The following is a 25,488-nucleotide window of genomic DNA, read 5'->3' as shown; positions in this document are numbered from 1 at the left end:
GGATCCTCAATCACACCCATGGCGCTGACAGGCAGATCCCGCGCTGAAACCAGGTCCATCTATCTCTCTCCTCCATCCCAGGCCAGATGACCCCCCCGGGGGGGGGTCAACAGCAGGGCCGTGCCCTCGCCGTGGCCCTCGCTCGCTCGCGTCTCAAGCGGCTTCTCAGGTGAACGCTTCCCTGACAAAGCTATCCGCCACTTTGTTTTTGTTCACCTCAGAGTGTGTCTGATCTCCGAGCCGGTGCACGGCATACCACGCACCGCCGGGCTGCTGCGGCTCCTGCTGCTGCTGAAGTATGGGCTCTGTTTCCATGGAATTTTTTTTTTTCCCCCCTTCTGACTGCTGGCTTCAAAACATCTGAGGTCCACATGAGGCTGGCCGGTCAATAGTCGCCACGGATCTCGTCCAGTGCTGGATGTGTGTTGATTCGTGTGCACATGGAAACAGTCTGACACACACATGGAAACATGGCCGGTCTGACATACCCATACACACACACACACACACACACACACACACACACACACACACACACACACACACACACACACACACACACACACACACACACACACACACACACACACACACACACTCCCTCTCTCTCTCTCTCTCTCTCTCTCTCTCTCTCTCTCTCTCTCTCTCTCTCTCTCTCTCTCTAATGGGCTATTTAATGGTATCTATATAATGGTCGATTTGTAAAAGAAGTGATCGGCTCCCATCCTGGGATATTCTTAACCACGACAGGTTTTCTTACATCCAGCGTTATTAGTGTACTTGAAAACTATTTGGGAGCTTTTGAACTTGGGAAAGGGAAGAAGTCCAGACGCAGCCCCGTGCGAATCTCTAATGTGGATAAAATCAAAATGTCAGTAACAGACTTCATTATGTTTACTAATGTCGCTTGATTAAGATGCATCACAGCACGCCATTAACCCGCGGGGCACGGAAAGAGCGGATGGCGGATTTACAGAGGCTTGATGTGGTCAATGGGTTACACAGGAGGGATGGCATCCTCTCCTTGCATCCCTGGCATCCCCTCCTTGCACCCCTCCCTCAAATCAACCCCGGTATGTACCAAAAAGGTGTGAAACTTTTCACACAAAAAAAAGGTTCCCCTGTTCAAATACACGACATCGTGTTTATTGTGGTTACAACTCGAACTTGAAGTAGAACAACATTACAAGGATGACTCACTTTCCAGAGCGTTGCCCTTTGAGTTAATGGATAAGAAAGGCCGCGAACAGCCCAACGTCTGCCTTGCGTAAAGAGGCTGCTGGTTTCTGAGTCACTCATCTTTTTTTGTTTTTTTTGGAAAACCTAAAGAGAAAAGCGAACGAGTAACCCTCCATAACGATTGCCTTCTGAGGTTTCCTTGTGAACGGCACTTAACCCCCAACCTCTGTAGCGGGGCTGCTCAGTGGTGGAAAGTGGAAGTTATGAATGTGTGCAACTGAGTGGATCAGAAATAGGTGTTGCTGAAAAGAAGCATATGTGCACAGCAAAAACCTTCAAAAAAAAAAGAGAGAAAAGGTGGAATAAAGGAAAAAAACTACATGACTACATCCATTCTGTTGTTTATCGTTATGGGAAATGTCCGTCATGCTTCCATTAATGCTGTATACAAATACATGAGGGAGAACCTTAACTAAAGAGAGACAAATGGAGTAAAGGCAGGCTGAACCCCCTAAACTGCTGAGACAAGGGCCCAGGTTTGAAATGTAATAGCTCTGACCTAAATAGGTTTTACAGCCTCTCCTTCCATGCTGGGGTAGCCAACATATGCAGAAAACATCAAGTGGAGCTGACCGTCAAGACATTGTCCTTTTTCTCGTGGAGTTTGACATGACGTTTTGAGTGGAGTTTGAGTGAAGCCCGGTGACATATGGGCCACGGCCTGCATTATGGGGAGCTGGTAGGAGCTGGGAGAGACGGCGATGCCAAGTCTTACGTAACTCACACAGCCGGCTGCCTGCCGCATGCCTCCACTTCAAGTCTTTTCCCTGGGTCACCCTGGCAGGCTGCATTTCCTGGTGGGGCTAGCTCTGCTGAGAGTGGTGCTAAATGATCACTGAGACGATGTTTGAGCTCTGCAGGACTCCAAGAGGACAGCTATAAAGGCAGTGAGGGACAGACAGAGAGAGAGAGAGAGAGAGAGGCAGACAGACCGACAGACAGACAAAGACAGACACATAGTCAGACAGACAGACAGACAGACATAGTCAGACAGACAGACAGACAGACAAAGACAGACACATAGTCAGACAGACAGACACTGACAGACTGACAGACTGACAGACAGACAGACAGACAGACAGACAGACAGACAGACAGACAGACATAGTCAGACAGACAGACAGACAGACAGACACATAATCAGACAGACAGACAGAGATAGAGAAAGACAGACACATAGACAGAGACAGACAGACAGACATAGTCAGACAGACAGAAACAGACAGACAGTCAGGCAGATAGACAGACAGACACAGACAGACAGACAGACAGACAGACAGACACATAGTCAGACAGACAGACAGACAGAGACAGACAGACAGACATAGTAAGACAGACAGACAGAAAGTCAGACAGATAGACAGACGGACAGACAGAGACCGACAGACAGACAGACATAGTACAACGGACAGAAACAGACAGACAGACAGTCAGACAGATAGACAGATGGACAGACAGATAGACATAGTCAGACAGACAAACAGACAGACAGACAGACAGACACAATCAGACAGACAGACAGACAGAGACAGACAAAGACAGACAAAGACAGACACATAGTCAGACAGACAGACAGTCAGACACATAGTCAGACAGACAAACAGACATGCTCAGACAGACACATAGCCAGACAGACAGAGACAGACAGACACATAGTCAGACAGACAAACAGACAGAGACGGACAGACACATAGCCAGACAGACAGACTGACTGATAGACTGACACATAGTCAGACAGACAAACAGACAGAGACGGACAGATACATAGCCAGACAGACAGACAGACTGATAGACTGACACAGTCAGTCAGACAGACAGACAGACAGACAGAGACAGACATACAGAAAGACAGACACACAGCCAGCCAGCCAGACGGACATACAGACAGAGAGACAGACAGACAGAATATACAGACAGACACAGACAGGCAGACAGAGAGACAGACAGAGGCAGTCAGACAGAGATAGAAAGACAGACAGAGAAAGAAAACAGACAGACAGAAAAAGGAAGAAAGAGACAGACAGACAGACAGACAGACAGACAGACAGACAGACAGACAGACAGACAGACAGAGACAGACAGAAAGATGACAGAAAGAAAGACAGACAGACACAGTCAGACAGAGAAAGACAGACAGACAGAAAAAGAAAGAACAACAGAAAAAAACCCCAGATAGACAGAAACAAAGAAACCAATAAAGAAAGGAAAGTGAAAATGGAAAAAAAAGACGGGTGATAAAACATAAAACAAAAGCAGGAGATTTAGAAAGAGAAAGGATGGCTTTAACAACTGTGGTCCATTTCTCCTTAGCATAGGAAGGGCCATTATGTTGTCTGGACTGCCTGTGATGAATGACAGAGAGCTAAACTACTGACCTGGGGTAGGGGGGTAGGGGGGCGGTTGTGTGTCCGTGTGTAAGTGCAAGGATGGGTAAGGGGGCCCGTGGACTTTTAGCCGTATCAGGAGCCACCATCTCCCTGGCTCAGGCCTCTCTCCGGCAGACGCAGCGGAGCCTCCACAGTGAAAAGTAAAGCTTAAGTCATGGAAAATATGGGGCCCAAAACTTGTAATTGGTTAATTGAAGAGCCTCACTCCCCCATCCCTTTCTCTCCCTCTTCTCCCTATTTACGCACAAGGTCGCTGTAAAAGCACAAGCTAGAAGGCTCCATTTGTGAGGTGTGTGTGTGTGTGTATTGCATGTATGACCATGCATGCACGTGTTCACAGATTGGTATCAGAAATGAACTTGCCTCTGTGTGATTTGTTAGTCTTTGACTCAGAAGCGCTCTTTAACCGCTAACCTCATGCCTCGTATGTCTGTCTGCTGCTTTTGGAGGATCCGGGGGGGACCTGAGGAGGGTGATTTGTGTCTTGTCTCTGGTGAGTCAGACTGTTAGCTTCTCCCGACAGCAGGCAGTAAAAGGGAAACATGAAGCCTGATGAACACACACACCGGGCTTCCCAGCAAAGGAAATGGCAAAAAGATGCAAACATTTCCATGTCAAGAGTTTTGCTGTGATGCAATCATATCTATTCACTGATGCAGTGGCGAACAAATAAGAATCAAAGTTAAGGCATGCGGGTGGCGTGGTGGTCTATTCCGTCGCCTACCAACATGGGGATCGCCAGTTCGAATCCCCGTGTTACCTCCGGCTTGGTTGGGCGTCCCTACGGACACAACTGACCATGTCTGCGGGTGGGAAGCCGGATGTGGGTATGTGTCCTGATCGCTGCACTAGTGCCTCCTCTGGTCGGTCGGGGCGCCTGTTCAGGGGGAAAGGGGAACTGGGGGGAATAGCGTGATCCTCCCACATGCGATGTCGCCCTGGTGAAACTCCTCACTGTCAGGTGAAAAGAAGCGGCTGGCGACTCCACATTTATTGGAGGAGGCATGTGGTAGTCTGCAGCCCGCCCCGGATCGGCACAGGGGGTGGAGCAGCGACCGGGAGGGCTCAGAAGAGTGGGGTAATTGGCCGGCTACAACTGGAGAGAAACATTTTGTTCTCTCTAACAAGATGAATTGGACTAACCGTATATGATGCCTAATCAAGAAATGTGGCAACTGAAATGAAATCTAATTTTCCTTCACATATAAAGCTGCCTAATAGCCTTTTGTGGTTCTCTCATTAGCAGTGTTTTTATTCGGCTTCGTCGAGGAATAAATCTATTTTGAAAGAGCAACCATTTGCCAAGACGAAAGCAATCAGAAGTGAAACCCTATGGTTTTATTTATTTATTTATTTGAATCCTCCCCCCCTTTTCTCTCCAATTGTATCCGGCCAATTACCCTACTCTTCAGAGCCGTCCCGGTCACCGTTCCACCTCCTCTGTCGATCCGGGGAGGGCTGCAGACTACCACATGTCTCCTCCAATACATGTGGAGTCACCAGCTGCTTCTTTTTACCCGACAGTGAGGAGTTTTGCCAGGGGGGCGTATTGCATGGGAGGATCACGCTATTCCCCGCAGTTCCCCTTCCCCCCAAAACAGGCACCCTGACTGACCAGAGAAGACGCTAGTGCAGCGACCAGGACACACACCCACATCGGGCTTCCCACCCGCAGAAACGGGCAGTTGTGTCTGTAGGGGCGCCCGACCAAGCCGGAGGTAACACGGGGATTCGAACCAGCGATCTCCTTGTTGGTAGGTAACGGAATAGAATGCTACGCTACCTGGACGCCTGAAGCCCGATGCTTTAACATAATTTCAAATTAAATGATTGTATTTCTATAGCCCTTTCCTGATCTGAGGACACAAAGCACTTTCCATGAAATGACAGCATCACAGTACACTAAAAGGTGGCCCAGGGAGAACTGAACCCCTACCGTTTGATAGCATCAGTGACATGCCCAAGGTGGCTGCTGTCATAACACCAGCACCTCCCAGCTACACTACAGGACCATTAGCTCTCACTACCCTTACTTCATCAATGGCAAGACATCAAATTATCTTTACATTACATTAAAAACCTGGGAGGTTACGATTCTTGAGTGGTCCTTCATAAGACTGGCTGTTCCCCAACGATTCTACATGGCAGCCATGAGAGTGGACCATGTTACTGTTGAACTTCCTGTACTGGCTCTCACTAACCCCACTGAGAGACATTTGGCCAAACATGAGTCCACTATATATGTTGCATTACAGCACACAGGCCGTTCACAACACTCAGGGGTATTCTGCTGTATTTAAGGTAATCTCAACATCAGCGCCGGCCTGCTAGCAGAACACCCTGGTGAGCGACTCGCTGGCCAAGTCATTTTGCCATTTGAGCGTTGAAAGTTGAAAGCACTATGAAAGTTAACAGACCCAGTAACCCCTCCGGGGTGTCCGTCCGAGCCGCCCTGTTGGTGGAGAACAATGGAGGAGCAGAACACAAAGCGGAAACAATAAACTTCACAGTCCTTTAAGCCCTCATGCTCAAGGATAACGTGTTCTTTAAATACCAGCAAAGACGCTTCAAACGAAAGCGGGGGCCATGCAGTCCATCGGTTTAGAGCTGCGAAATTTAAAACACCAAGACGGCAACACTCACAACACAACACCAGGTAATGTCATGCTGTCGGTAAAACTGGCCAGTGGAAGCACCTTCGTCTGCATATGATAAAGAAAATCTGTCAATCCCATATTGAGAGTCACACAGCTGCCGTACTGTTAATTACCACAAATAAAACACAGATTTCAGTGATTCCTGGGGAGGTGGACAGGACACGTGTGCAAGCAACATTTAATTAGAAAAAAAAAGACCTTTTTCTGTGCGTCTCACTCCATGTTGTGTAGAATTTGCTAGTATTCCTGCAAATGAGAATATGCATCTTAGAATTTGAGATTTAGGTTGTCCAGGTGGCGTGGCAGTCTATTCCGTTGCCTACTAACATGGGGATCGGCGGTTCGATCATGGGATCGGTGGTTTGAATCCCTGTGTTACCTCTGGCTTGGTCGGGCGTCCCTACAGAGACAATTGACCGTGTCTGTGGGTGGGAAGCCGGATGTGGGTATGTGTCCTGGTTGCAGCTGCACTAGCGCCTCCTTTGGTCGGTCAAGGCACCTGTTCGGGGGGGGGACCGGGGGGAATAGCGTGATCCTCCCATGCGCTACGCCCCCCTGACGAAACTCCTCACTGTCAGGTGAAAAGAAGCAGCTGGCGACTCCACATGTATGGGAGGAGGCATGTGGTAGTCTGCAGCCCTCCCTGGATCGGCAGAGGGGGTGGAGCAGCGACCGGGACGGCTCGGAAGAGTGGGGTAATTGGCCAAGTACAGTTGGGGAGAAAAAGAGGAGGGGGAAATTTGAGATTTATATGACTCCCCATTGTAAAAGATAGGGGTCTAGTCCTGTTGTTCAAGAACTTGCTTCCAAAATGGAGCCCAAGTGAAGCGGCTTCTACTATGGACAGGCTTTGGTATAAGGACAGCGGAGAGAAATGATTCTGAGATTTGGCCAACTAGTCTACAGGAAATTATATTGTTGCATGTGATTTTTAACTTTGTCAAAGTAAAAGGGAGTTTTTTAACAGGATTTATTTTACTTCAAACCTCTTAACATCAAATGATGTGGTTTAACCTTCCAGTGATTGTTATGCGTATTAATGACCTGCAGCGTCTGCAGCCACAGTTTAGTTCTTTCACACTGGTTGCTCAGCTGCTGAACAGATGAAAGGGCTTCCTGTTGTCTCTGGGAGTGTACATAAACTACAGCACACACTGGGTTTGATGTCATCTTTGTGTTCAGATCTAAACAGAGTGCGATACCCTCTGATAACAGAAAAGCCGGGTTTTCCCAGGAACAAACGATGGAAAAAAACAAACTTGGGTTTTTTTCCATTATGGCTGCAGCTTTCCTGCTGCTAAAAAAAACAGTTTCACCTCAACAGTTATGAAACGATTTGTATTTTTAACCCATTTCAGCACATGCATGAGACGATTAAGCAACTGGAACCAGTGCTTCATTAAGGGGTACAATGGTTTGTAACTATTCTTAACTATTTCCTCTGCCCTAACTCCAAAGTCACTTTTCCAATAGTACAATATGACAGTGGTAACTGGGCCTGAGAGAGGTAGTAGTGACCAAGAAGTCCCTTTGACATTTGGACAGTGGTGCGTCGTCTGCATTCTTCTAGCATGACTTAGCTTGACTCAGCCCCAAACAGGCCCAATGAACACAAACATTTATGTATTTTGGTGGCTACCATTATTTGCAGACGAAATACTGAACCAAAACCCTGACCAAGAGTATCTAAATGCACACCCGTGACACGTACTCTGTGTGATGCAAATATGTCTCACCTTTCAATTACGGTCCTCAACAACGCACTCCTTCACAACCCTCAGCCGTAGATATGAAGAACCTTCATTGCCAGGGTTTATGTAAATGGATAAAATACTGATGGCAAGAAGCTTCCAAGCTTGCTACTAACTTGGTGCTGCTACAAGCTGCTAATTTGGCTAATTTGGCTACAACTGCACTTAGTTATTTGTGACCTCATTCTAATAACTTCTTCATTTGATAATAATACTAACAAGCTTAGTTTTATTTGCCGTAAAAAGTAGTAAGAAACAAAAACCTTAAGTAATGATGTCAGTCCACCTCAGCTCCATTACCCTAATTAAAAGTTTTTGCTGCTGACACAATCGAACATTTCCCTTAAAAATGACCAAATACTGTGCTCCACACGTTAACAAATACCACCGGATGGTGCTCATAGCAAGTTTTAATCCAGCGGAATTCATAGACACGACTTAAAGGGACAGAGCAACCCAAAATCAAAAATACATGTTTTTCCTCTTACCTCTAGTGCTATCTAGATTGTTTTGGCGCGAGTTGCTGAGTTTTGGAGATATTGGCTGTCGAGATGTCTGCCTCCTCTCGAATCTTGACCTGACAAAGATCCATGTGGGATGGAAACATCATTATCTATCTTTTGTGACTTAGAGTAAGTGTGCAGGCATTATCCCCCTTTTATTCATTGACGATGTTCTGACAGCCTTGCACCTGCACGATGTGTGTATGATTACTTTCCTTCAACCTGCCTTCTCTCAAATACAATGGAGCTGGATGGCACTCGGAAAACAATTTTGCACCGGGAACAGTTTTCTTAGACCGTACTACACTTACATGAAACTGCTAACAACAAGGTCTGTGTATTATCTTGAGTAACTGGGTCATGATTTCTGGAAAGAGACATTGATGTTGAGTTTTTCAAATGCAATTTTTTGCTGCTTTGAGCAGCACAACCCGAGTGCCATCCAGTTCCATTGTATTCGAGAGAAGGCAGACATCTCTATGGTCGATATCTCCAAAACTTGGCAGATAAAAGGAAAAACATGTATTTTTGATTTTGGGGGGAACTTTCCCTTTAAGCGTGTTATGTGGGGCATGGAGAGCAACAATGCCAAAACAAGCTTCTGCGAGCACGTGTGAATATCTTATATCAATGGTGTGCCTTGCTAACCTTGAAAGTCTGTGGTCGGTAAACCTCCGCAGACCACAGACAGCACGGAGCTATGCCTTTTCCAGCCATCAATGGACTTTGTAAATAGTTTCCAAACCATCCATGCAAATATAGCTCCCAGGCTTGATTTTTCCGCTCATTACAAACAACTCCAACCCCAGTTCAGCACAGCAAATCTCTCTCATCATCACATTTCTCTACTTAAACAAAACAACAGTGTGCCCACTCAGCACCCCCACACACACTTTTGTTGCAGGAGTATGCCTGGTTCTCAGGCTCTCGTTTTATTGACTGTTGCTGAGAAGGTTCGGGGTAATGTATGCAGCAAGTGGTGATTCACACTCACACACACACACACACACACACACACACACACACACACACACACACACACACACACACACACACACACACACACACACACACACACACGGGGTATTGTGCATTACATCACTATGATACATGGGTCTATGTTCTTAATGCGTGAGGTTTTTGCAAAGAATGAGGCAAAGCTCAGTCACAGATGCTTACGGGTGGGTATTACACTACCAAGTGTAGCTCCCACTGTGCCTAATCTTTTAGCATTTTCTTGGCCTTGTGAAACTTTGTTTTTCACTGTAAAAGCTTCAACAGGTTGTCGTGGGGTGGGGTGGGGGGCTGGTAATCTAGAGGCATTAAGCGTGGACTGTGAGTGCATAAAAATGCTGAGTGACTCTTGCATGATGTGACATCAATGACAATGTGTGAAAATAATCAACATTAAACAGGAAATGCTGTTAGTCTGATCATGACTTTTAAAGCATGACCTCATCTGGCTCTGGTCAACCAGGGTTAGACTTTAAAGATGCCATATCATGCTTAAAACAAACACGCCAGTGAGTGCTCAAGTGCGGACTTGCTGGTTGTGGCTAAATTAACCTCAAGCTGTACACCCGGTGCTAACGTTAGCTAACGTTATAGCGTTCAAATGGTTTAACTAATTAGCTGTAGGCCCACGTTTAGTGCCACGCTACCAATCCCGGCCGGCACTGGGACCATTGGTATAGCTGCCTCCTTGTAAGACACTGATTGGTTCCTTTTGTTATTTCATTGTGTTTACTCTACTGTCTTGGGTTTATCTTTTGCAATAAAGTTTTGAGTTGAGTCCCCCCCCCCCCTATTATTTTTATTGAGCTGAGTTTTCATGTGTCGCAAATCGTGGTCACTGTCATGGACGACCTAAGAGGGACGTCTTAGTACGCGCGCTCGTTAGTCTGCAGGACTCCTCGGGATAACAATAGCCTAATTAAAATAAAAACGAGTCTCTGTCTGTCCGTTCATCTGATCGACTTCACACTTGGTGGGTGCGCCGTAGCTCTGGATGGTTTCGTGCTCGTTTACTTAGTTTTCACAACTGAAATGACATTGTTGTCATTGCAGAGAGAGTAAAGTATGGCGACAGAATAGTGCCAAAAAGAACTCGCGCGATAAAACATGCATTCGCGCGCACAGAGATAATTTGCGCGCTCGCAGTTAATATCTACGTGTGAGAAATAATATAATACGCCCGAATGCATGTTTTATCGCGCGAGTTCTTTTTGGCACTATTCTGTCGCCATATAAGTAGCAAAAAAAAGGTACCGAACTCCATGTACTGGTATCGGTTCAAATGTGAACGCTACCCACCCCAGTTTATATGCGTATATATTGCAGCGAAGAGACGGCCCTCCTCTTTTACCCATCGGGCACTGCGCTCAGATTGTTAGTTACGGTATTAAATGATTTGCAAGTGTTTTATGTGGTTACAATTATACCACACTATTTAGTGTGGTATAATTGTAGTTGTCGTTCTGTTATGTTGTATACTAGAACTTTATGACTGAAACCATGATCGACATTGTTGCTCACGTAGATGACAACCATGTACTATTACCCTTTACACGCGAGTTCTCCACTTGCGCACGCCGCACTCGGACCTGCAGAGGAGTTGCAGCTATCGCCCACAAACTGACTATGGCAACGCCGAGAAGTAAATTCGACGAAGAGCTTCGCCAGATTGAAGACATGCTTGAGCGTCTCGAAGTAGAACTTCTCCGGGAGAAGAACGACGCCACTCGGAAGAAGATGACCCGCGGAGGAGGGGCCGATGGAGGCCGCGCGCCCCGCGGCTCGGAGTTTGCGACCGACGCTGGGAGGTCGCGGTCCACCCTGATTTCATCGCCGGCCGCCGCCCATCCGCTTCCGACCGCCGCCATTATATCACCGGTCACCGTCACCACCTCGCTAACCAACGCCACTACAACCCCAGCACCCCCTGCTAATGCCATGCTGCCGTCACCAAGGATCTTCAAGCTCCCACCGTATGCTGGCATCACGGCCCTGGAGCCTTACCTAGCACAAGTAAAACAAGCAGCAATGTACCACCGTTGGAGCACCCGAGACACTGCGGTCCACGTTGCCCTGGCACTCGAAGGGAATGCGCTGCAGGTATTGCTCGACCTTGCGCCACCAGAACAAGAAGATTACGAGGCACTGGTCGCTGCTTTAAAACGACGCTTTGGTCAACGGGTCTCATCTGACAGCATGCGAGACCGACTGACCCACCGGCGCCGTCAAGGGGACGAGACCCTGGGAACCTATGCAGCAGACGTCTGCCAGGCTCGTCCGTCACCACGTCGAAAGCAACCAGGCCGACGCCAACCACCCTTCAGACCCTGGACGCCTAACGAGCCATGCTACCGCTGTGGAGAAGAGGGCCAAAGGGCCCGTGTCTGCCCTGCCCCTGAACCACGACACCATAGCGCTCCCTAGTCAGAAAACTAGAGTAGGGTGGCACCGCAGGGAGACTGACACCCAGCCAACCGACCATATTGTAGCGAAGTCGCTACCCCGTCAGAATTGTGCCATCCTCTTTTACCCATCAGGCACTGCGTGCAGATTGTCAGTTGTTATTAAATGTTTTGTAAGTGTTTTATGTGTTTATGTGATTACTATTTGTTGTGGTGTAATTGTAGTTGTCATTCTGTTGTGTTGTGTAACCTTGGTACTGAAACCCTGAACAACTTTGTTGTTCGAGTAGATGACCCCCATTTATTGTGTCATATTTCCCGTAAGTTCTTGTTTCTGCGTGAGTTCAATAAAAGGGCTGCAAAGTTACCTTTGTCGTTACTTCTACGTTCGCCACACTGGTGTCAGAAGTGGGGTGGGGCGACCGTAAGGCTATCGGAAGCGTATGCACCTTGAGGCGTGAAGGAGTTGATATGCTTAAGCGCGGGGACGGCGCTTCCCGAAGGAGGGGGGTAGTGTAACATACATGGATAAGTAAACACGCTGGCTGGCGGGGCTGACCCTTTAGTCGAGCGGTTAGCGATGTCTCCTGCGGTGCGGGCGATACGGTTTCGCTTCCCGGCCGCGGCAGTTCCTGTGGTTGCGTTGTCCCCCGAATTCGCTACAATATCCCCCATTGAGAACTCCTCCCAGATCGGCAGAGTGGGCCACGCACACGGCCTCTACCTTTGCTACTCCATTGATGGACACCACTGCTGGGCACAGGGTCCACCATCTCCATTGTGCGTCCAGGGGTGCTGCCAGAGACAGAGTGGATGCCCACTGCCTGTAAAATCAAAACTGTGGGAACTAACCGGCATGCTGGGGATGAGAGCGCTGCAGGTGCAGGCAGGGAAAGCCGCAGCCACCCACAAGTTTTGGTTGGCTGAAATCCAAGACCCCTTCATCATTGGGCTGGACTTGCTGACTCGCTGGGGGCTCTGGTCGATGTGTCGAGTAATGCCATTCACCTCGCCACAGAGACCCTGGCCCTCCGGCGCCGTCCAGAGAGGAAGGTGGGACGTATCCACATCCAGCTGACTCCACCTGTCACCACGCCGCTGCCGCCCCCACCCCACTGTCATCACCACTGCCACACGAGGTGACAACGACACTGCCCAGCCCACCAACAATGACGACGACCCCCATTGAGGCTACCATTCTTCAGACACCCTCACCGGACACTGTTGCCGCCACCCAAGATCCGTATCAGCAGAGCAGTGAAGGGCTGGACCCTCAGCAGAGCCAACAGCTGAGAGACCTACTCCAACAGTTCACTGAGATTTTCGCTGCACGCGAAGAGTAGTGCACCCAGACCAACCTGGTGCAGCACACAATCGACACTGGCACAACTCTGCCCATTAGACTGCGACCCCACTGGTTAGCGCTTGCCAAATGTGAAGCTGCAGAGATGATTCTAGAAATGGCTGCGACGGGGTGATAGAGCCATCCAACAGCCATTGGGTCGCCCCTGCCATCCTGGTCAAAAAGAAGGATGACACCTGGAGGTTCTGTGTGGACTTTAGTCAGCTGAACAATGCAACTCGCAAGGACTATTAACCTTTGCCCCGCATTGACGATGCCGTGGAGCACATCACGGGGCCACAGTGGTTCAGTTCACTTGACCTATGGAGCGGTTACTGGCAGGTGGAGCTGGCACCAGTAGCCAGACCCACGACGGCCTTCGCCATCGGCCAGGGACTCTGGCAGTTTCGTGTGATGCCCTTTGGTCTCTGCAACGCCCCCGCCACATTCGAGAGACTAATGGAGAGGGTGCTGGCTCACATCCCCCGCAACCGGTGTGTGGTTTACCTTGACAACCTTCTGGTTCATGCCGCTGACTTCGAGCTGGCCCTAGAGAACCTCCGCCAGGTCTTCCAAGCCATTTGGGGGGCGGGCCTGTGCCTGCATGTTGAACAGCCTTAAAGAGACAGAACAGACCTGAAGCCAAAACAGCTCGTTTCAGGCTGAGTGAGCATGAGATGCTGCGTACACAGCCAACTACACAGCTGTAACTGGGTGCTTTTTGACCATAAAAACATTAAAATGTTTGTAAATAGGCCACTTTAATACATACATATAATAAACAAGGAAATAGCATGACATGGCCTCTTTAATTACGTTGGGTGGAATGAAGCTCTAGCCATTGTTAGCTCTCATCAGCTGTGGTATTTGTTACCAGGTTACTCACAACTTTAAATTCACTTGGACTTCTTATAAACAGGAGCAACTTGGTCATACGTGTTATTCTGCTACACAAATTATTATTACATAATTGAAATGAGAGTCACATTTGGCAACCTCTTGCAATACCTCCTTAAATGCCTATGTCATTAATGCAGAAGCCAAAACAATGTTATCTATTGTTAGCATGCCAGCATGAGGAGAGGCAAAAATCTAAAAAAGATTATAGTTTGACAATTAGCAGAACTTTACACATGTCATTTGAATCATTTGAATGTCTCTTATCCAAAGTCTTGAGTTCATACACTCTTTGCATGGACGTCCCCAGTATAGCAGGGAATACTATAGAGAGACAAGACAGGGCAGTGCTTTGTAAAAGCTGAACTAAGGTGAGTACAAAGTGGTTGAGGGGGTGTACTTATGGTTGAGAGTACTGAGTAGACTACTTTGCTGGAACTGCTGTTTTTTCTTTTGTTTTTTTTTTAGCAAGTTAACCAATATTCCAATGAACGCTACAATATGAGTCATAACGCAATGAATGAGCCACACATAAGGGCTATGCAATTTTGTTCTCTACTGCGGCTATATAATGTGGTTGTCAGGCTGTTTTTCATAACTGAACTATATGTGTGAACTTGACCGTTTTAACCGCTAAAATAAGGACTGAAAACCTTTTTGTCAATGTTATGCTTCAACTGTCGGTCCAGCAAAAAATAACATGGAAAGGTCCACAAGTGGTTAAGTTGTTTGTCTTGACGTTGCTGCCTGGATAATCGACTTACCCTGCTTTTAGCTTTATAAAATCAAATCTACTGATATTTACCACAAGTATCAGTGTTTACTTGGCTACGATAAGCAAGGTTATCTCTGTAAGCTGTATTGCTTCCATGAAATAATTTAAGTTTTAAACACCATGTGAAGTCATACAGCATGGTTACTCTTGGCAAACACAGCACTATCGTGCATAAAAATGGCTTTTGCTTGCACATTGCAACCTCATGCATGCACATTGTGAAGTGAACAAAGCCACATCTGGAAACAACAAGATGCCTTTGAAAAGGCAAGCACCAGGGATGCATCTTTTGCACTCCCTATGAGACCATTTGGCAGGAAAACAATCCGCAAATACTGAAGCAGGACCTGCCAGTCCACTTGAAAAAGGAGAACTCTACTTAAACAGCATTTTTTTTTCAATAATCAATGTACAAAATGCACTTCTGTACCCGGCCAAGCTGGGGGGGGCTATCTCTATTCACAACATGAAAGTTACAGTGTAAATTAAATATTTATTGTAAATGTCCCTTTATTTAAGTGTTCAACTGACAGTAATGAATTCCCACAGGAATCTAGGGGCCACACATCCCAACACCGGAACTCATAAAATAATAAACTGTATATATTTTGATGCAGTCTTGATGGTGAAGACATTATAAAAAGGAATCAAAATGTTATAAGTATAGTGAAAAAACAATAATGTCATAATAATCATGTAATAAGTTACAAGAGATATTGACGGACCTAAAACATGAGATGGATTTTTAAACAAGAATACATTATTTCAGTTATACTGAATAGTGTGAATGGTGACCGCTTCAAGAATCTCAAGAGAATATATATAAAAAAAGTTGCCAGTCACAAAAAAAGTACTGTACTTCGTCATACATTACAAAGTCTTTAACAAACCTCGCTCGAAGTTTCCCATAATTTCTGTTCGAAACCAATCTTAAACCAGGCTACATTATTCAGTCACAACGCTTCTAACCATAATCCCAACATGCTGGTGAATTACTTGCATGCAGCCTTTTCACTTTGCTCACAGAGGCTACGGTTGCAGAGCCTTTCTTCTCTCTTAAGACAGGATGTCAATAAACTCACAGAGGCTTTTGGTCAAGCCAGACAGAGAAACCACTTGGAAGCATTTTTATAGGGAAACTCATAAGTGCAGCACACAGATGTTGAATTTATCTAAGGGTGGAGGGGAGAGCGCAAGCTGAAGGGTTTTGGGACAAAATCTGCAACCTGTACTGTACAGCGAGCTTGGGATCAATGCAACACAGTACACATGATTAGGGAATATGATGCCCACACTTAAATCCTCTAACTGTTGATTTCATTATCATCATCATTCATGGCAGCATCCCCCCACCCCCCCACTTCACACTATGCTCCGCCAACTTGCTAACATCCTCTTAATGCTTTCCATTAACTTTTATGGCAAATCACCCACAAAAGGATTACATTGTTTTTGGGGGACGGAGGCCTTATTGAAGACTGAACAGACACTAAGTGTGGCATAGTTACCTCTGACTGACTTCCCCTGCATGGGCCTAACACTCGTAGGCAGGGGGGGATGCCACAGTGACTAATGCACTACTTAGCTGAGCTTTTATTTGTTATCTTTTGTTTCTTAAACCTTTAAGGTGGCCATGGGTCAATGAAATTGCCTGGAGTGAGAGGTAGCCAGTCGCTAAAGTAAATACCATGGAGGCAATATCAGCTGAGCTTACAGCGAGAGAGAGAGGCTCCAGGGGTGAGCAAGGGGACCAGATAATGGTAATAGGATCCATAGGAGTGGGGAGATGATGTCATATAGAAAAACAGACAGACAGGCAGACAGAACTGTAGGCATGCAGTTAGGTTAGATAGAGAAAGAAACAAGCAGAACGCAAGGCAGGCAAGCATGTGGGTGGCGACAGAATGCCCAAAAATAATGACAGTTTAGGTCAACTAGACAGACTGGTCATGTAGACAGGACGACTGCGTTAGCATGACCACTATACTCACAGTTTTGCTACAGGGTGAAATTCCTTCTCTATTGTTCTATGAGGTCATACTTAACACCACGGGTCATTCACATGTAGTTCAGCATTAAAATGTCAGCAGTAGTTAGCAGTTTATTTCAGGTGTATGTACACATGTTGGGCCCCCGCCTCGTGAGGCTGGTGTTTGCGGGCCCTTGTTAGGGGCCAGTAGGTGTCACTGTTCATCTGCAGCATGGCTACTTCCAGCGGCCTTGAGACGGGAGATACGGTCGCTTCAACACGCCATAATCACTTGTGATAACACAGCAGAGCTCCCTCCTTCTCCTTCTTTTCTGTGTCTGCACCAGCTCTCCCCAGAACCCCGAACCCCTTCCCGTCTGAGACGTCTCTGTCCTTCTCGGGGAGTCAACATGTAGTTCAGCGAGCTAAGAGAAAAACTTAACCATCCGCTCACCCCACTGAGGGAGAGCCGAAAAGATAAACAAAAACTAACTAACCACATACTACATGGCTCTCTGGCTCTCTAGAGGCCCTCTGTTTGACAAAAAAAAAAAAAGACATGAAAAATCTGAATGACACTCGGCGCTCTTTGTCTTATCTGTTTGTTGATAGAAAGTTTCTGCGGTGTAAACAGTCTGAAGACTCCTCAGATTTAGGAAATCGGCCTGGTTACTTATTGTCGTTTAAAGCACGTCAACAAGTCAGTTAAAGAGATATATGTCTTTTGATATTGAATTTTGGATTTTCCAATCCAACATCATTTCTGACTGAACATCAGCACAGTATTTTCTGCTTTCCATATGCTCAAAAAACCTCATGGTGAGAGCGTTTATCATTAAAGGGAGTATCTTGGATAAACTCGCAGCACATCTGTGCCTCTGAGTTCCTCCGTATTTTACTACAAACCATGTGAGAACAATTTTCCATACTCTCAAACTTCTCAGCACCGCTGAAAGCATGCATGTATTCTCTTTCTGCAGCACGTGCTGTGCGTGGCCCGCCTGCATTCAATTTATCTCCAGATAAAGGCGTGTTTACCTACCAATTAACTCTCCTCTTGATTCTGCACCAGATTCACTGCTAGGCCCGAATCACTCCAAGTCAACTAAGTAAGCTCTACCATTATTTTGCCACACGTTACCTTCTGGCGTTCTTCACAGTGTTTATTCCAACATAAATATACAGACATTAAATAGGTTTCTAAGAAGTTTTGGAGAATTCAGAACGGGTGTGAGTGGGATCTGGACTTTCTCACTACCCATTAACCATTAGTTTCCTTATATAACATTGAATAAGTACAGGTGCTCTTTCAAATTACTTTTTTCATTAAATATGGACTTAATATCAATAATAACTGTTGTCAAAATTCCCAAGGTAGTTATGACATTGGGTTTAATTAGAACTTAACTGCACTTTATTACCTACAATAAAACTAACTGCATTTAGGACTCCCCCACCAACTGCTGTTACCTTAAATCCTGCTCATAAAATTAGAATGAGATTTAACCAAATTCCTGTCAGATGAGGTCTATAAATGCCACATTTGAGATGGTAATGGATAATCCTAAGTGTTAATTTTATTGGATTTCAAAGTCTGAATTAATTTCATTATAGTAAGTTACACGAAATTGTTGCAGGACTGTTTATGTCTTTCTTAGAAAGAGCATTTAGTTACCGGCAATATCCGAGGCACTGAACTACGATGGAGCTCTGATGTCTGGGATAATGATGCAACTCTTTCATACTGCAGTGAAGGTGCATGTTATTAATCAACATGTTGATGATTAACTGTGTTTGTCCTTCCCTTTTGTTTTACGAAGTGCTTTAATCATCAAATGAAAGCAAACTGATTAATACAATTGGGCAAGACAAAACCTATAATAACAGTAAGATAAAAAAAAAGGGAATATGGGGCGTCTGGGTGGTTTAGCGGTCTATTCCGTTGCCTACCAACAAAGAGATCACCAGTTCGAATCCCCGTGTTACTTCCAGCTTGGTCGGGCGTCCCTACAAACACAATTGGCCGTGCCTGTGGGTGGGAAGCTGGATGTGTCCTGGTCGCTGCACTAGCGCCTCCTCTGGTCGGTCAGGGCGCCTGTTCGGGGGGAAGCGGAGCGGGATCCTCCCATGCGCTACGTCTCCCTGGTGAAACTCCTCACTGTCAGGGGAAAAGAAGAGGCTGGTGACTCCACATGTATCGGAGGAGACAGGTGGTTGTCTGCCGCCCTCCCCGGATTAGCAGAGGGGGAGGAGCAGCGACCGAAATTTCAACCACATATTTAGAAAAAAGAAAGGGAAACAACAATAACCATATGGCAATTAATTAAAAGATCGCATCGAGTATCCTTTCAGTAATTATGTAGGAACAGTTTCAAACGGACAAATGATGGGCTGCATGTGAGAAACCACATCTGGCATGTTCAGAGAAGAACTGGTTTAATAGCAAAACTGCATACATCAGCCTTCAGATTTAATCTGGACAGGAGAGTTATAAAAGGCCTTTTGTGATCAGCCTTATGATTAAAAAACAAATCTTTGAACTCTTAACATTTTGTAGGGTGAGAGGCTGATGTTACTTGGAATTAAAATTCCAATCCAATGATGTTAATTTTATCACACAAACATTATTGTGGAATATTAAGGTTAGGGGTGTCATTTTTGCAGCTTTTGCAGCAGAAGTATCATTTGATTTGTCATAACCATTTTAGCTGTCATAACCATTTTAGCTGTTATAACTTTTTGCCGCAGGAGGTTGAAGGGTGTGGCCCTCAATTCACTAGGCTTTCGACAGCTAGCTAGCTTGCTAACTAACTGGCATGAAGTAGGCAACTCTTTGTAAACAGTCCAACTGAAAGACTGATTATGAGATTAATTAATTACGGTGATCATTTGATCAGACAATTAATTAATAAACTAATTACCCTGGTTAACCAGAGTATTAGACGATAATGTCATCTATTATTTCTATCCTATTGTAATCTATTATTATTTATTGTATCAGAAGCAGAATGGCTTTCTGAGTTGGTTGAACTGTGTTGACAGCCAGGAGGATCGTTTCTGATGGGGCTGTAGTAACATTTTCACAACATTAGAACAATAGTTGTAATGTTTTGGGCAACTTTACATTAACAAACATTCTGGTAATCCAAGAATTTGAATCAGTTCATCTGAACACAACATTTACTGGGAGAAACGTTTCATCACTCATCGAAGTGACTTCATCAGTCTCAGCTGACTGCAGGTATCCCCACCCTTACAAACAGAGCACAGCCGCATAACGACCGAAACCAACGATCGGTTTCATATGCCAATTACCGTGACCATTAACTAGAGTAACAATGGTCACGTGTACTATTCACAGAGGATTGGGGAATAGTTGCAGTCACAGCATTGTAAAATGGCAACAGATGTACTCTCAGCTCAGCCCCCCGGTTCATAGATGGCCTCTTTGACTCCCCTTTCAAACAGCATTCCTCCCTGTCAAGGATGTGCACATCCTCATGCCTGAAAGAGTGGCCACTGGCCTGTAGTTGGGTATAGATTGTGGAGTCCTGGCCTGACGAGGTAGCTCTTCTGTATTGTGCCATCCTCTTCACCAGTGTTTGTTTGGTTTCCCCGATGTACAATTCATGGCAATCCTCCTGGCACTTAACAGCGTACACTATATTGCTCTGTTTGTACCAGGGAAACCGATCCTTGAGGTGGTCCAATTTTTGGTGCAGTGTGTTTTTGGGTTTGAAAGCAACTGAGACGTAGTGTTTGGAAAATATGCGTCTCAACTGTTCCGACACTCCCGCCACATACGGAATCACCACTGGTATATGTTTAGACCGCTGTTGTCCTTCTCTTCTCTTCGATAGGCTGGTGTACTGTTTGGGCGTCTTCCACACGTTGATAAACGCCCAGTTAGGATAACCACACTTACCCAGAGCCTGTTTAATGTGGGATTTCTCCCCTTCCCCGGCCGCTGTGTCGGTGGGAATGTTGTCAGCCTCCTGATGACTCCTAGTTTACCCAATTTCCACAAAATTTGCCTTCCACAAATCTGAACCAATGGCTAGGTGGTGTCCCTGGATAGGACATCAGAGCCCTGTTTCCCCCTTCCACCTTAATGCAAGTTGGCCACTATAGGTGAAAGTGGGGAACCCATAGCACACTCATGTTTCTGCCTATAGTACTGCCCCCTGTATGTGAAGTACGTGGACTGAAGACACAGTTTCAGGAGCAGACACACTTTGTCAGTGTTAATGGTGGTCAATCCCACCCTTAGCAATAACACCACCCTTACCAATAGGACAACACCTGGGTTAAAATTAAATCTCAAGACGTACCACATTTCACCGACCACATTAGCTCAGTGGACAACCACATCAAGTTCACCAGGGAGGATGTGAAAAATGACCGGTTAGCCTTCCTTGACTGTGAAATTGCAATAAGTGATGGGGAACATTTGAGTGTCGCTGTTTACCATAAACCAACACATACTGATCAGCACTTCAGGTTTGACTTATCATCCACTGGAGCACAAACTATGAGTCATCAGGATGCTGTACCACCAAGCTGACGTCCACACCGACACAGCAACCGGGGAAGGGGAGAAATCCCACATTAAACAGGCTTTTGGTAAGTGAGGTTATCCTAACTGGGTGTTTGTCAAAGCCAGGAAGATGCTCAAACAGTGCACCAGCCGATCAAAGAGAGGAGAAGGGCAACAGCTGTCTAAGCATAAACCAGTGGTGATTGCGTATGTGGCGGGAGTGTCGGAACAGTTGAGACACATTTTCCAAACACCACGTCTCGGTTGCATTCAAACCCAAAAACACGCTGCGCCGGAAATTAGTCCACCTCAAGTGCCAGGAGGATTGCCATGAATTGTACATTGGGGAAACCAAACAGACGCTAGCGAAGAGAATGGCACAACACAGAAGAGCTAACTCATCAGGCCAGGACTCCACAGTCTACACCCATCTACAGGCCAGCAGCCACTCTTTCAAGGAAGAGGATGTGCACATCCTTGATAAGGAGGAATGCTGGTTTGAACGGGGAGTCAAAGAGACCATCTATTTTAACGACCATCCCTGAACTGAGGAGGAGTGGGGGGGGGGGGGGGGCTGAGAGTACATCTGACGCCATCTTACAATGAATACTGTAATTGCAACTATTCCCCAATCCTCTGTGAATAGTACACATGACTATGGTAACTCTAGTTAATGGTCACAGTAATTGCATATGAAACCAATTGTTGGTTTCCATCATTAAGCAACTGGGCTGTTAATAAGGGTAGGGATACCTGCAGTCAGCTGAGACTGATGAAGTCACTTAGATGAGTGATGAAATAGTTCTCCCACTAAACATGGTGTCCAGTGAACTGATTCAACTTCTGGGATTTCCTTACTTGGATTATTGAGCATGCATCAAGATAAACATTCTGGTAAAAAAAAACAACAAGAGATTAAAATCCACGATTTTCATTGGACTAGAGCTTTAAACAGAACCCTAGGATTTGGGTAGTTCCTAGCTGTGACATCACCGACAAGACGCTGAGCACTTTAACCATCCTCTGATATCTTTTCATGAGATCTTTTAAGATGTCGTAATAGACAAATAATGTATTTGTCTTGAATTTTCCCCTTCACTCTTTCTTTAAGGCTGTCGTCATCCACCACGGCAGACATCTTGTATTTGACTTTTCTAAGCAATAGTCAACAGTTCAGGCAGGAGAGTGTTTGTTTTTAAATCTGCAGCAGCGGAGGCTAAGCAATAGCCATGCAGCTGCCATAAAAGCTTCAGAGAACTTATGACAGTTATGGAACTGAAAATAACAAAGGTGAGACAACATTATATTTATTTCAGCAGCTTCGTGGTCAGTACAAATAACCTTAGCCTCGCCATTCAAATATCACAAAGGGTTTGTCTTTTCTGATATGTATCTGTGTACAGATGGAGCAAGATTGGAAAACAAGTTTTCAGAACTATATGGGATTTTCTGAGTCCAGCATCATTCATGGATATTAAAATTACCTCAAGAACTCAAATGTGGGCATAAAACAAAACATCAGCCCTTGAATATTTGTGAAGAAACTCTTTGTTGATCTCTTGGGCGCTTGTTTGAGTCGAGGGTCCAAACTACTACTACTACTACTACTACTTTTGGCTGCTCCCGTTAGGGGTCACAACAGCAGCTCATCCGTTTCGATCTCTTCCTGTCTTCTGCATCTTCCTCTGTCACACCAACCACCTGCATGTCCTCCCTCACCACATCCATAAACCTCCTCTTCTCTTTGGCCTTCCTCTTTTCCTCTTCAACTCTATATTCAGCATCCTTCTCCCAATATACCCAGCATCTCTCCTCCGCACATGTCCAAACCAACTCAATCTTGCCTCTCTTGCTTTGTCTCCAAACAGTCCAACCTGAGCGGTCCATATAGTCAAGGGCCAAAACATGCTATTATAATAAAGCCAATGTACTCAAATGAGGGGAGATTGGTACACGAGGTAGACAAGCATTTAAACATCTTTCTGCATGTGATGGCCACCACTCTGCCCCTACCAGACATCCTGGCTTCATCTAAGAGTCTGAAATTGGGAGTGGGTGCTTCAATAAGATTAGCAGAATCTCCTTGACTAGTCCAAATGGACCAAACATATATTTTTAATTATTTATTAAATCTGCATTTGTTTTGTATGCTATTCTTATATGAATCATTCTTATTCCATGTATTTTTATTCATAATTTTGTAAGAGCCCATCCTTTCACTATGTTGTCTCTTTATCTTAGTGCGTCATGTAACATTGCTATGATGTAGAACTGGTCTTTACTCAACTGCCCCTTCCAGTGACTGGTGGAAGTCTCCAGTGTGTAGTGATCTTGGACAGGATGGCTGGGTGTCTCCCCCCATCAACATGGTGGTTGGGGGTGTAGTGGGTTTTTTTTTTTACCCCACTAAACCCCCACCCACCACGCCTCTCCAACCCTCCTACTCGGTTCCTAACCACAGGCTAAATAAAGCTCTGCGCCCCTGATACACATCTGTCGCGTTGAGGTCTAGACATCGCACGACACTGCTTCACACATGCACACTGTGCCTAATACCCGCATTTACAGTTGGTTTGATGTGTGCATGCAAACACATGCACATCCACGCACACATGCAAACCACAGGTTTGGTTTCATTTACTAACTGCATGTATACGTGCACATAACCATCCATGTGTGCTCACAAGCAAACACACATACACACGCACACGCACACACACACTGTCCAAAAGTAAAAAAAAAAAAGTAAGACAGGACAAAGTAAAAGAAAATGAGAGGCAGAGAACATCTGCAACTCTTGGATGCTGAAATGTTTAAAACACAAATGACCTTTCCAAAATCTAATCCACCCCTTTTGGATTTCCATATGGAGTGATCTTTGACACTCAAAACATCAAATCTGGTGACAGACTAAAGCTTGTATTACTCAAGTGACGGGAGTAGAATGTACAAACTGGGGGCAAAATAGCTGGCTGTTGACACGAGCCAGATGTGTACAAAGTGATGTCACCTGTTGCTCTATTAATCGAACTGGATCTATTCAGGCCTGGGAAGCCACCATTTCTACTGTGTTGTACAGCATGTGATGACTTCAAACCATTTTTCTTTTGTAGTGATTTCAACCCTTCCTGCCATATAGTATGTCGAGATATTTCTATGTTCTTCTTGTGTATTCCTGAAAATGTTCCAGAAGGAACCAGATCACAAGCCTCAGGGAAAACAGTCTTCCTCAAGTCGGCCTAATTAAAGTGGAATCCTTCACTGCCAACACACCCACCAGCTAATTGTGTTTGAAGCTTGGGCAAAAACCTCAAAGAAGCCCATGAGTAGTTTAAAGACCACTAATAGCTCAGGATAAGCCATCTCCTGAAGAAGTGCCACAAGGCACATCTACTTATTGACACGTTGCAAGCTTGTACAACTCAAAAAGGTGGCCATTGATGAGATACAACACAGTATCACCTTGGTGGCATATTTGCAGATACTACCAATATAATGTAATTATTATTATTATTATTGGTTTTTATTTCTCCTGGTTGGTACACAAGAGCAAAAGAAATGAGGCCACAGCCCGGTGAAGCATTACCTAATTGGCAAGTGATGGTGAGCAAGTGTCAAGGCTAAGCAAAGGAAGGAAAAGAAGCAGAAAGGATGTAAGGGAACTGCAGCAGTCTCCAGAAGTATTTACTGAAAGGATGTGGTATAAAAAAAAAAGAAAGAAGGAAGACTTTGTTGCTTGTTTTTCGAAGATGGAGCACAAGATAGAAATTGTCTGTGAATGTTCTCATTCATCCAGGTCATGGTTATCCAAAGGAGTTGCACTTGATTCAACTCCTTTGGATAAGATAGAAATTGGATTCTTTTTTTTAACCCTTCTTTAATCTAAGGGCACCGGAGGAGCCCCGTTGCTTTGCTTGGAGGCATTTCAGTAGCAGTTACTAATAAACAAAGGAACATTCCATATTCATTACCCTCACCCGAGTTCTTCCATTTGGGCCAGAGATTCAAACTGTCG

The 25,488-nt window shown here is 45.6% G+C and overlaps 1 protein-coding gene across 1 annotated transcript in view; it reads left to right on the top strand.

The window, feature by feature from the left end:
• Positions 1–24,757, top strand: part of LOC130125977 (CD109 antigen-like) — a 63,048-nt gene extending 38,291 nt beyond the window's left edge. Inside the window, exons 31-33 of the mRNA XM_056295353.1 lie at positions 11,034–11,651; positions 13,638–13,789; positions 24,664–24,757. Of these exons, the coding sequence (XP_056151328.1) occupies positions 11,034–11,651; positions 13,638–13,789; positions 24,664–24,757 (864 nt within the window). The remainder of the gene's footprint in view (positions 1–11,033; positions 11,652–13,637; positions 13,790–24,663) is intronic.
• Positions 24,758–25,488: the final 731 nt, after the last annotated feature.

Source organism: Lampris incognitus, chromosome 16 (assembly GCF_029633865.1).
Source record: "Lampris incognitus isolate fLamInc1 chromosome 16, fLamInc1.hap2, whole genome shotgun sequence".
Lineage (NCBI taxonomy): Eukaryota > Metazoa > Chordata > Actinopteri > Lampriformes > Lampridae > Lampris > Lampris incognitus.
This window is presented reverse-complemented; position numbering and strand designations above follow the sequence as displayed.